The 13,146-nt window shown below is 45.9% G+C and overlaps 1 protein-coding gene across 1 annotated transcript; it reads right to left on the minus strand.

Moving 5' to 3' along the window:
- Positions 1–9,196: 9,196 nt before the first annotated feature.
- LOC137231244 (E3 ubiquitin-protein ligase RNF113A-like) lies at positions 9,197–9,993 on the minus strand. Its single transcript, XM_067751757.1, has one exon. The coding sequence runs from the start codon at positions 9,991–9,993 to the stop codon at positions 9,253–9,255; it is 741 nt and encodes a 246-aa protein (XP_067607858.1). The 3' UTR covers positions 9,197–9,252.
- Positions 9,994–13,146: the final 3,153 nt, after the last annotated feature.

Raw genomic sequence — 13,146 nt, forward strand, 5'->3', positions numbered from 1 at the left:
TTGGTTGGCCTTAAATGGTGTTTGAGATTGATGTCTGTGGACTCCATAGGACAAGATAATGGTTCCCACAGATTCAGCTGATGATGGTCTCTTCTCAAGCAGCCTCTGAAGGCATTGTGGGTTCCTTTCATGATTGGCTATATCTTCCACTGATCCTCAATTGACAGCTTTACAGAATATTTTTTTGAACTGAGTGCCTGTTTGCTTTATGATGTAACCATCACCGGCAAGACTGTAGCCCCAAATCTGAGGAAACTGGAATGCAGGTTTGGGATCCAGGAGTCCTGAACTTCCTTCTTCTGCCCTGTGGGCTCCCACCGTGCCTTCACTCCCAATCGTCTCTTCTCCTACTCCACTAGTGCAAGGAAGATCATCAAGTTCAGTGGCTAAGTAAACATCCTACCAGAAGCAAAATATCAATACGACCTTCTTGCAGCCATCGTCAAACTACCAGTCATTGTCTTGAGTGTTCCCTTGGTTTGGGGGAGAGGAAGCCCCTCCTTCCCTTCCCTTAGAGAGAGGGGAAAGAAGGAAAAATAGCTTCTATTTACAAACAAAAGACAACTTATACCTTCCTTTCATCCACATATAAATCAGAGGTTTAGGGGAAAGGTGGTGTCAGTTTTGTTGAAACTGCGTCTCTGTACAAGCTCTGAAGGGAGTGACAGCTGGAGGTTTCTGATCTTGAATGTGTGTTTCTTGGATCTGTTTTTCTCAGCCAAGTCTTGGTTTTCCTAACATCATCCTTTCATATAATTAACTCTTTGTTACATATGCTACAAAGATCTATACCCAAACTGTGGGTTGACTTTTAATTTTGTTTATTGTGGCTTTGGTCTTACAGAAGTTTTAATTTTGATGTGGTCAAGTTTATGTATAACCAAAGAAATACTTCCATAAAGTCATAGAAGCATGTATTTTCCTTAATAGCTGTAAAATTTTGCTTCTTTCATTAAGGTCTCTCATCCATCTGGAACTTATAAAAATTCATATATGATGTGATAAGGGGATATAATTTAATTTATATAGAAAGCCAATGGTTCCAACACAATTTATTGAATGTCTATTCTTTTCCCAGGAATCTGAAATACCAGTTTTGTCTTATATCACATTTCCATATGTGTATAGCTCTGTTTCTAATATTTTTGTTTCCTTAGTATATTGCTCCTCTTTGAAGCAAAACAGTACTGTCTTCATTACTATGGCTTTATATATCCTAAGATCTAGTAAGTCTCCCATCCTTTCTCCCAGAATAATTATGATTATTCTTGACCCTTTAGTCTTGCATATGAATTTTAGAATTGATATAAGTTCTGTAAAAAACTATGTTATGATTTTGATTAGCACTGTATTTGGATTTATAGATTAATTTGGGTATGAACGAACTCTTTAATGTAAAAAAAATGAAGTAGTTGCCTAGCAGTCTAAATCCATAAATGTTTCCATTTATTGTATAGCTAATATATCTTTCTTACTTGGTAATATTTTTATGCAAAGCTTTATCTATTGTCATGGTCAATGCCTAACACAAAGCTTCTCTCAATAAATATTTGTGGAATTAATGAATGAACCATGTAGACATTTGTGCTAGACATTTTTTAACTTAGAATGTGTTTTGGGAACTCTATGTCATTAGCTATAAATTTTCCAAATTACAAAAATGTCCGTCCTGATTTAGTTTGAGAATGTAGTCTCTCAACAAGAGTGCCTAATTTGTAATTATTAAAGCTGCACTAAGTCTACATTTTGCATTTTGTGTGGTCCTATGTTAGTAATTATTGTATCATTTCTGCTTATTTGTTGAGGATGGTGGAGTGAGTTATATCTTCAGATTATATTTTTTAAACCCCTTATTGAAGTATGATTGATGTAAAAAATTTTTACATATTTAATATACACAACTTGATGAGTTTGGAGATATATATCCATAAAACCACCATCACAATATATGCCATAAACATGTCCATCACCTCCAAAAGTTTCCTTCTGCCTTCTTTATTTGTAATAATAGTAATAAAGGCTGTGTCAATTTACATTCCCACTAACAGTATACAAGACTTCGCTTTTCTCCACACCCTCCCAACACTTGTTATCTCTTGTCTTTCATAATAGCTATTCCAACAGGTGTGAGGTGTCTCATTGTGGTCTTGATTTGTATTTTCCTGATGATTAGTGGTACTGAGCACTTTTTCATATACCTGTTGGTCAGTTGTTTGTCACATCTATTCAGTTCCTTTACCCATTTTTAAATCAAATTGTTTTCTTTGCTATTGAGTAGTATGAGTTCCTTATATATTTTGGATATTAACCCTTTTTAGATATATTTTCTCCCATTTAGTAGGTTATCTTTTTATTTTGTTGGCTGATTCCTTTGCTCTGAAGAAACTTTTTAGTTTGATGTAGTCCACTTATCTACTTCTGATTTTGTTGCATGTGCTTTTGGTGTCATATCTAAGAAATCATCATCAAAATTAATGTCAAAACATTTCCCCCTTTGTTTTCTTCTAGGAGTTTTATGATTTCAGGTCTTTAATGCTTAAGTCTTTAATCCATTTTGAGTCGATTTTTGTGTATGGTAAGATAGGGGTCCAATTTCATTCTTTTGCATGTAGCTATTCAGTCTTCCAACACCATTTATTGCAAAGACTATCATTTCTCATTGTATATTCTTGGCTCTTTTGTTGTAAATTAATTGACCATATATGCATGGGTTTATTTCTGGGGTCTCTATTCTGTTCCATTGATTTTTGTGTCTGTTCTTATGCCAATACTATACTGTTTTGATTACTATAGCTTTGTACTATAGTTTGAAACCAGGACGTGCAATGCTTCCAGCTTTGTTCTTCTTTTTTAAGATTGCTTTGCCCATTTGGGTTCTTCTGTGGTTCCATACAAATTTTAATTTGTTAATTCTATTCTGTGAAAAATGCCATTGGAAACTTGATAGGGATTGCATAGAATCTGTGGATCACTTTAGGTGGTATGGAGGTTTTAACAATAATTCTTCTGATCCTTGAGCATGGAATATCTTTCCACTTATTTGTGTCATCTTCAAATACTTTTATTAATGTCTTATTGTTTTCAGTGTACAGATCTTTCACCATTTTGGTTGAATTTATTCCTAAGTATTTTATTCTATTGATCGTATTTCAAATGGGATTGTTTGCTTAATGTCTCTTTCTGATAATTCATTGTTAGTGTATAAAAATGTGACTGATTTTTGTATATTGATTTTCTATGCTGCAACTTCAGTGGATTCAGGACTGTCATAACAAAGTACCAACAACTGAGTGGCCCAGAACAATAGAAATTTATTATCTCACAGTTCTGTAGGCTAGAAGACAGATTAAGGTGCTGACAAGGCCATGCCCTCTCTGAAGGTACTAGGGAAGGACTTTTTTTTCCCCCCCAAAACAATATTTGATTTGAGAATAATGGGAAAATTAAGTAATGGGAGTTGGACCCTCATTGGGGTCTTCTGGGAAATCAGAAGAACCACCCTCTTCTGCAGCTCTATGCTTCTTTAGTTTAGCAATCAATTCTTTCGCTGGATTGAAGATGCCATTGGTCTGCTGGTCACAGACATAGCACGGAGTGGTACAGAAATGCTGCAGTGCACAGCTCTCACAGAAATAATGCCTGTGTAAGGAACGGCACCAAAGACGGAGGAGAGCTTAAACAAGCTTTATTTGGGAACGCTCCCAGGCGAGGTTCACTGGTCCGAGAGAAAGGGGCCAGAGAAGTCGCACCCGGGCGAGGGTTTGGGCAGAATTTATAGGGGAAGAAGGGAAAGGGTGTGGTGAATCCGGGAGGGCGCAGGTTATTCCTTATTTGGTGGTCTCTTCGGGTATCGTGGCAATATCTGGTGCCGGTTGCATCAGTCTTGGGACCGTTAGTCCCACCCCTCTAAAGGCGGGAAGGCTGGGCCGGGTGGAAAGTCCCCAGGTCAGTTCCTGGAACTGGGTGGTCTGGAAAGTCTCCAGGTCAGTTTCTGGAACTGGGTGGTCCGGAAAGTTTCGGTCTGATGCAACCTCTGAATCTGATTGCGTTCCCCTGCCTCGGGCCAGTTGGCCTTACATCCCGACATCTTACGTGTAATGGGGCGGCGTTCTGATCTCTGGCTACTTCTTGCTGAATGGGGGCGTCGAAAGGGGAGTCGGGCGACCAGAGGTCCGAGGCTTAAGGGAGACCAGTGGGGGGTTCTGTAGGAAGCAAGGTGTAAGGGCCGAGGAGCATTTGGTTTGTGGCCACCCGAGAGACTTTCTCCATGCGCCTGCGAAGGAACCTAAGAAAACAGGGAGCAAGCATGAACAAGATACAGATGAGAATTAAGGGGCCTAAGATTGGCGTTAGCCAGGTATAGAGGGTGGATCGGGGCTTGGGGAGGCGGACTGTTGGTGTTTGCGTTGAAGTTCTTCTCTTAAGCGATGGAGGGCGTTTACGTTGTCTTCGACGAGTCCTGTTTCATTGATGTAATAGCAGCATTCCTCCTGTAGGAAGAGGCAGGTACCTCCTTTGTCGGCCGTCAGGAGATCCAGGGCTCATCGATTCTGGAGAGCGACTCGGGCTACTGAGGTGATCTGGCGCTGGAGGGAGGTGATGGAGGCGGCAGAAGCCTCGATGGCTAGCTGGAGTTTCTGTTCTAGGTCACGGGATGTTGAGACACTGTTAGGGCTCCTCCCCCGATGCCCGCAGCAACGAGAGAGGAGGCGAGGGAAACGCCTGCGACCATAGGGAGAAAGATGGCCCTTTGGCCCTTAGAGACGTCGAGGGCCTGCGTGAGTGCTATCAGTTCAGCCCTTTGAGAGGTTGTCCCTTCTGGGAGGCTGTTAGCCTCGATAATAGTTGAGATAGTTACCACCGCATAGGCTGCCCGTCGGCGTCCGTCAGGACCGAGTATTGAGCTGCCATCTACGAAGAGGGTGCGGTCCGGGTTTGAAAAGAAGGGTGTCAAAGAGTCCCTCTCTTGGCGGGCTGAGGGCCTCTACGACTTGGGGGCAGGAGTGGGAAGGGGAGGTCCCGGTATCGAAGATAGGCAAGAGGGAGGCCGGGTTTAGGCGGGGGGAGAGGTCGAGGGAGATAGCAGGGCTTTCAATGAACAGTAGGTGGAACTCCTGGATGCGGGAGGGGCCCAGGAGGGAGAGAGACTTGTGGCCTAGAAGGTCGGCCAGCCGGTGGGAGGAAAACACGGTTAGTGGGTGGGCCAGAGTCAGTTTGAGTGTTTGTTTGGTCAGTTCGGCTGCCGCTGCTAGGGCCCGAAGGCATGGTTGCCATCCCCGAATGGTTGGGTCTAGCTGTTTGGAGAGGTAAGCCACGGGGCGGTAGGAAGGCCCTACAGGCTGGGCAAGGAGTCCAGTGGCTATTCCGGCCCGTTCATCCACAAAAAGGTGAAAAGGTCGGTTTGGGTTGGGCAGAGAAAGGGGAGGAGAAGATATCAGAGCGTTACGGAGGGTGAGAAAGGCCTGTCGAACGGCAGAAGGAGAGGTGAGGGGTCCTTGAGGGGTTTCTTTAGTGGCTAGATATAAGGGTTTAGCGAGGAGAGCAAAGTTAGGGATCCAGTGCTGGAAAAATCCTATAAGGCCCAAAAAGGAGAGAACTCGTTCCGCTGTTTCCGGAGGCAGGAGTTCACGGATAATCCGGGTGCGGTCGGCTGTTAGACCTTTTGTGGTGGGGTAAGGTGGAGCCCCAGGTAGGTTACAGAAGATACAGATAACAGCCTTGGCTGGGGAGACCCGATAACCGCGAGAGCCAAGGTAATTGAGGAGATCTGCAGTATGTTGTCTTGAGAGGTTGAGAGATGGGCTACAAAGGAGGAGGTCATCTACATATTGAAGGAGTGTGCTGGGGGTAAGGGAGCAGGAAGTGAGGTCCCGTGCCAGCGCCTGACCGAAGAGGTGAGGACTGTCGCAGAAGCCCTGGGGAAGAACTGTCCAGGTGAGCTGACTGGAAGTATGAGTATCCGGATCTGTCCAGGTAAAGGCGAAGAGGAAATAGGAGTCGGGATGTAGGGGGATAGTGCAAAAGGCATCTTTGAGATCCAGAACCGTAAAGTGGGTTGTGGATGGGGGGATATGGGAGAGCAAGGTGTATGGGTTTGGTTCTACTGGGTGGAGAGGAATTATGGCCTCATTTATTAGTCGGAGGTCCTGGACCAGGCGATAATCCCCAGAGGCCTTGCGGACAGGCAGGATGGGGGTGTTGCAGGGAGAATCAGTGGGGATAAGGAGTCCCTGGTTTAGGAGTCTGGTGATAATAGGTTGTAGGCCCCTAAGGTGAGTCTCAGAGATGGGAAATTGGGGCCTTGATGGAAATTTGGAGGAGTCCTTTAGGCGGATGAGGACGGGGGAATGGTATGTTGCTGTTATGGGCTTAGACGTATCCCAAACTTGGGGATTAATTGGGTTTGGTGTGATTGGAAGAGGGGAATAGGAGGGGGAGGGTTCTAGAGACAGGCCGAGAAGAGGAAGCAGGAGTTGGGAGGAGGAGACCTTAGGGTCAAGTCTAACCAGCTGGAGGGAGGCCCCTAAGTGGAAAAGGACATCTTGGCCTAGCAAGGGAACTGGGCAGGATGGTATGACTAAGAAGGAATGAGTAAAAGGGAGTCCTTCGATATGACATGGGAGTGGACCAGTCTGGAGTGGGAAGGATGGTTTGCCATCAATACCCATGACCGAGATCTGGGAAGGAGAAACTGGCCCGGAATAGGTAGGCAGGACCGAATAGGTAGCCCCCGTGTCCACCAGAAAAGAGATGGACTTACCCGCTACCTGTAGCGTTACCCTGGGCTCGGCGAGGGTGATGGGGGTCTTCGAGTCCGGGCGCCGTCAGTCGTCAGCCAATCCCAGCAGTTCGAGTGGTAATGCCATTGGGTCGGCCTGCCCCCCGCATGGAGACGCTGAGGGAGGGCCAGTCGTAGGGCAGTCACTCTTCCAGTGGCCCGTTAGCCCGCAGCTAGGACAGGGCTTAGAAGGAGGTCGGGGATTGGGACATTGGCGAGCCCAGTGGCCTTCTTTTCCGCATTTGAAGCAGGCCCCCGGCGGGGTTGCCTTTTGCGGACCCCGTGGATGCTGTGATCCATGGGAGATGGCCGGCCTTCGGGCGGCTACAAGAGCTTGGGTTTGGAGGGCCACCTTCTGGTGCATCCGAGCCTGTCGGCTGGATTCTGCCAAATCCTCACGGCCATTATAGACTTTAAAGGCCATCTTTACCAGACCTCGAATAGGGGTCTGAGGGCCATCTTCTAACCGTTTTAATTTCTTTCGGATGTCCGGGGCTGATTGGGTAATAAAATGGGTGGCTAGGACCGTTGCCCCTGCCGGGGTGTCGGGATCCAGCCGGGTGTAGAGCGTTAAGGCCTCTGTAAGGCGATTGAGAAAGATAGCTGGATTTTCGTTAGGTTCTTGGGTTATCTCTTTTAGTTTTTCAAAAATGACTACCTTATGAGTGGCAGCCTGCATGCCAGCCAGGAGGCATTGGATCATGAGGTCGCGTTTACGACGGCCATCTTGGCCATCCTGATAAGTCCAGCCTGGATCGGTGCCAGGTATGGCAGTCGCTCTGACAGGCATGGAGTTGTCGATAAGTTGAACCTGATTTGCATGGTTTCGGGCAGCAGTTTGAATTCTTTCCCTCTCGTCAGGGGTCAGGGTAGATAGAAGATAGGATCACAAAGATACCGTGCCAGGTTAGATCATAAGCTTGAGAGAGGTAGCAAAATTCTTTGATGTAGTGGGAAGAGTCGGCAGAAAAGAAGCCTAATCGCTTTTCTATTTGAGAGAGACCTTGGAGGGAAAAGGGAACATGAACTCTAACTAATCCTTCCGCTCCTGCTGCCTCCCTCAGAGGGCAGAGGAGATTTGGATCTTGGGAGTCGTTAGAGCGTGTATGTGCACTAATTGGCGAAGCAAGGGGTGTGGGAGGAGAAACCGTTGAGGGAGGCGGGGAAGCGGTTGGATGGGCCGGAGCAGGTTAGGGAGGAGGAGGGACCGCTTCAGGGTCGGGTGGAGGTTGGAGAGGAGCTCTGGAGGAGCTAGAGGCGAGAGATTCGGGTGGGTCGGCTAGTGGAGAGGGGTCATCGTCAAAGGAAATTAGGGCCTTGGATGTAGGAGATGTCTGTTTGGCAAGAAGGATCTGGGAAGTGGAACAATCGACGCAGAGGGAAGGGCGGGAGCGTAAATACCAGAAGGCCTGGACATAGGGGACCTCAGACCATTTACCCGTCCTGCGGCAGTAATTATCTAGATCACGGAGGATGTTAAAATGTAAAGTCCCTTCAGGAGGCCATTTGGATTGATTTTCTAGAGGATATTGTGGCCAGGCCACAGTGGAATAGAAAATAAGCCATCGGAAACGGAGATCTTGGGAGAAGCCGAGGGCTGTAAAATTGGCTAGGAGACACCCCAGGGGCGTCTTAGGATCTGGTTTCGATTGTGAGGTTCCCATGACCTCTAGTCTGTCCCTGAGTGAATGGAGAGGGAGAAAGGCGTCCCTGGTCTCAGTCTCCAATTCACGGCAGGTCAGAGGGCGGTCAGGTGATTGGGACGTCTCCACAGTTGCCCGAGGCCCGGACAGAGGACGGAGGAGTCCCTGACGCGGCCGCGATTAAGGACAGGGAGTCCGGTGGGCAGGGACTCTGAGGGTCGGAGGGAACAAGGGAGGGGAACTTACCCTGTTTTCTGCGGGATCGGGTGGATGAGTAGAGGTTCCCTGGTTGTCTCCTGGGGGAAGGGAGGAGCGGCCCGCGCGGTAACGCGCGGGGCTTGGTACCCCTCCCGGGTTTTGGCACCAAATGTAAGGAACGGCACCAAAGATGGAGGAGAGCTTAAACAAGCTTTATTTGGGAACGCTCCCGGGCGAGGTTCACTGGTCCGAAAGAAAGGGGCCAGGGAAGTCGCGCCCGGGCGAGGGTTTGGGCAGAATTTATAGGGGAAGACGGGAAAGGGGTGTGGTGAATCCGGGAGGGCGCAGGTTATTCCTTATTTGGTGGTCTCTTCGGGTATCGTGGCAATATCTGGTGCCGGTTGCATCAGTCTTGGGACCGTTAGTCCCGCCCCTCGAAAGGCGGGAAGGCTGGGCCGGGTGGAAAGTCCCCAGGTCAGTTCCTGGAACTGAGTAGTCCGGAAAGTTTCGGTCTGATGCAACCCGTGAGTCTGATTGCGTTCCCCTGCCTCAGGCCAGTTGGCCTTACAGCCTGCACTTGGTGACAACTGGGTTTTGGAAGGTCTGGCAACGGATGAAACACTTGAACGGTATTTACACCTCATCACTTCCCACTTCATAGTTTTCATCCTTATGGACATCATAGCGACCCTCGTCAAGCTCACGTTCGATCTGCCAGCCATGTTTGTAATCTGAACGGTCATGGAGGAATTTGCAGCTGTCTCCAAAGCCGCAAAAGCCAGTCTCCTTGTAGTCCTTACAAACGTCGGGCTGGTAATCCCAGCGCACGGTGGCACGCAGATGCTCGGGAGCTCGGATGGGGCCTTTCCTCACCATCTTGGAGGAAGCATTGCCCATAGATGTATCCTTGGGTTTCATGTACTTCTGATAATTATTGATTCCCCGATAGATCTTGTCATCTTCCTTGTACCTCAGCTCCTCCTGGATCTTCTGGCTGCGCTCAAAGATGGCTTGTGCGTCACGCTCCTTCTCTGTGTCTAGCTGGTAGACAGCAGTCGCACCCATATCCTCTGGCCCCACGGGTTTCCCTGAGCGAGTGGACTTATAGACCACGCCGAGACTCTCGGGCTCGTTCTCCTCCTCCTGGCTACTCTGGTCACCATAAGCTGCCTTCTGTTTACCACTGCCAGGGGTCTTCTGTATCATCGGATTGTGGGTCGCCCGCTTCTTTTTCCGGCTAACCACAGCGCTGCCTTCATCACTGCTGCTGCTGCCGTCTCCGGACTCTTGGTGGCAGATCGGGCGCTTTCTGAGACCTGTAGCCCCTTTTCGCCCAGGCTTTTTGAAAAGAAAGGTGCACATCTGGTCTGTCATCTTTCCTGGAAAAAGTTGCTCTGCCGTTTTAAGAGTCTCGGGTTCCCAAACGGCTGTGGCCTGCTGGGTGGGGCGGGGCTTCTTCACGTCACTGCACGTAGTGCGCTCCACCGCACGTGCGTGCAAAATCGGTTGTGGAAAAAGGCGTGGCCATGGACACTGCGGGAGCACGAGTGGCCATAGTTCTTTGACTTGTGGTAGCATAACTCCAGTGGTCACATGGCTTTCTCCCTGTGTGTTTGTCTGTCTTTTCACATGGTGTTCTTTTTATCAGGACAGCAGTCATATTGAATTAGGGACCCATCCTACTCCAGTTTGATCTCGTCTTAACTAATTACATCAGCAATGATCCCATTTCCAAATCAGGTCACATTCGGAAGTAATGGGAGCTAGGGCTTCAACATATAAATTTTGGGGAGGTGGGCTCAATTCAACACATAGCACATCTCTTAGATCACCTGTTACAACTTATTATAATTAGTTTATTTATTTATTTTTTATAATTAGTTTATTTACATGTCTTTATTCCTTAACTCCTCTGCAGAATATAAATTCTTTCAGGAATTCCTCATTAATCATTAAAAAACAAAAAGAAAAAAAACTCCCAGTGCTTAGCACATAGCCTAATACAGAAGAAGGCAAAATACTAGTTGTATGGCTATTTTAAGTGGTAGACTCTGATAATCTAAGGTCTGGGATTTTTATTCTCCCTTTATTGTAATGACATCTAATATTCACCCCAAACTCTAGTTATTTGGTTGCCCCAAATAAGGTATTACTTACTTTTTTGGCAGGCAGTTGATACGGCTTTAATTAAATCCAATGGGACAGTGTGATAGATGAGACCAGGCATTTCTTCATGCCATTTGGTGATCTGGCCAAGGAAATCAGTCTTCAAAAACTCCTTAAGGCATTTTCATTTCATTTAATGATCAAATTAGATATTGATGTATTTAACCTCAATATCTTCTGTATTGTTCCCTGCTTTAATTTGAATTTAGAAGTGATCAAACACAGGAGGTCATTAGATGCATGACTGCACATTCTGGTTTTGTGAATTCATGTTCAAGTCTGATGCTTGAAAATCAGTTCACTGTAAGCTTTGGATATGAGACTGTAGTATGTATTTATCTTTCCCTTATGGTTACCCATCACCTGACCCATTTTTTCTTACGTTTGGGGAATCTCCCTTGTTCCCATTCTGAATCTTGTTGAGACGTTGAGATGCCTCCTACTACAGAAACTGAAAATGCCCGATCCTTACTTTCCTAGCCTTTACTGCAATTTAGGACTCTTGGGGGAACTCTCTGGCTGCAGTGCTACAGGAAGATCAGAAACTGCGGTAATAATGGTGGCAGTCAGTGCTTGGTAATACAATGCTGTGTTTGGTGGAAGAACCAATGGTGTCTTCCCCAGGCCAATGATGTGGCATGTTTTGTATGTTGCTCCTGGCTGCAGATCTTCAACAGGGCTGCTGTGTTGTAATGCACACCATACATGGCTGGCCTTGAACCTGGTTCTTCAATCATCCTGGTGAGTCTGAGACATATGCTACCCTTTGAATAAATTCCTGGCCCCTATCATTCCCAGTCAGTGATAACTTCTTCAATTTTCAACTAAAAACCTTGACAAGTACAAGGATATTCAGTATTTAACTGATGTACCTCTAATGAGATATTAGATGTGTAGACCAAAATAAGTTGTTCAGTCTTATGTTTGTCATGAAGATTAGTCTTGTACATCAGCTTCTATGCTGGCTTTGATTGATACTTTTTTTGTTCATTTTCTAAGTCTCATTTATTTTTCAATAGATGTTTTTTGAGTGCCTGAGTGTTAGTTCCTATGGCTACCATAACAAATTACCACAAACTTGGTGGCTTAAAGCAATATAAATTTATTCTCTTATATTTCTGGAAGCCAGAAGTCCAGAATCAGTTTCACTGGGCTCAAGTCAAGGTGTTGGCAGGGCTGGTTCCTTCTGGAAGCTCTAGAGAATGTGTTCCCTCATCTTTTCTAGCTTCTGAAAGCTGCCTGCATTGCTTGGCTTGTGAGCCCTTCCTTGCATTATTCCAACCTCTTGCTTTTGATGTCACATTGCCTTATCATATTATGTAGTCAAATCTCCCCTTGCCTTCCTCTTATAAGGACATTTGTGATTATATTTAGGGCCCACCCATATATCCAGGATAATCTTCCCATCTCAAGATCCTTAACTTAATCACATCTTTGGAGTTGCTTTTGCCATATAAGGTAACATTCACAGCTTCCAGGGATTAGGACCTGGGTATCTTTGGGAGCTATTAGTCAGCCTAATACACTATGCTATGCACTTAGGCATTGAGAATACAAGGTGAAAAAGATAAATGTTTCTTCTGCCCTTATGAGGTTAGTGGGATACACACATTTAAGTAAAAATTACAGAAATAGTTCTACAAGTTTACTTATGATAAGTGCTCAAAGGAGAAATACAAGATGGGATGGGAGAATATAATGGACTAACCTGGCAAAGACTAGGGAGGTTATGGAAAATTTTTCTAAAAAATAATATTAGCTAATACTATGTGCTAGCACTTCGCTCAGTGGGTTACATATATTCATTAATTTAATCATCCTCACTAACCTATGAGGCAGATACTTATACTACTATCTCAAGATTAATAAACTGAGACACAGATATTATAAATAGCCTGCTTAAGAGTCTGTGGCTACTAACTGGCAGAGGAAGAAACATTGAAGTGGTCCTTAAACGAAGTGGATTTCAGTTGTGTTGCCTGCCTACCATTATTGTGTAACTTGTGTCCTGATTTTCTTTGGAGAAATTTCTGTTCCCTCATTGTACCCAAACACTCTGCCCTCCCCTAGTTAGGGGTGGGCACATGTCCTAACCTGGGAGTAACTCTCCAGAAAAACAAAACAAAACAAAACAAAAAGCTGAGGATGATCCCTTTTCCAGAATAGACTGCCCATCATTTCCTGCCATCTTAATTGCTTAGGCTTCCTTGGCTTCTGTTATTTTCCAGTTGTGTCTTTAAAGTAATTATTATATTTTAAATTATTTATTTGGTTGCACCAGGTTTTAGTTGCCGCATGCAGGCTCCTTAGTTGTGGCTCTTGGGCTCCTTAGTTGCAGCTCACCAGCTCCTTAGTTGCAGC

Source organism: Pseudorca crassidens, chromosome 9, assembly GCF_039906515.1.
Source record: "Pseudorca crassidens isolate mPseCra1 chromosome 9, mPseCra1.hap1, whole genome shotgun sequence".
Taxonomy (NCBI): domain Eukaryota; kingdom Metazoa; phylum Chordata; class Mammalia; order Artiodactyla; family Delphinidae; genus Pseudorca; species Pseudorca crassidens.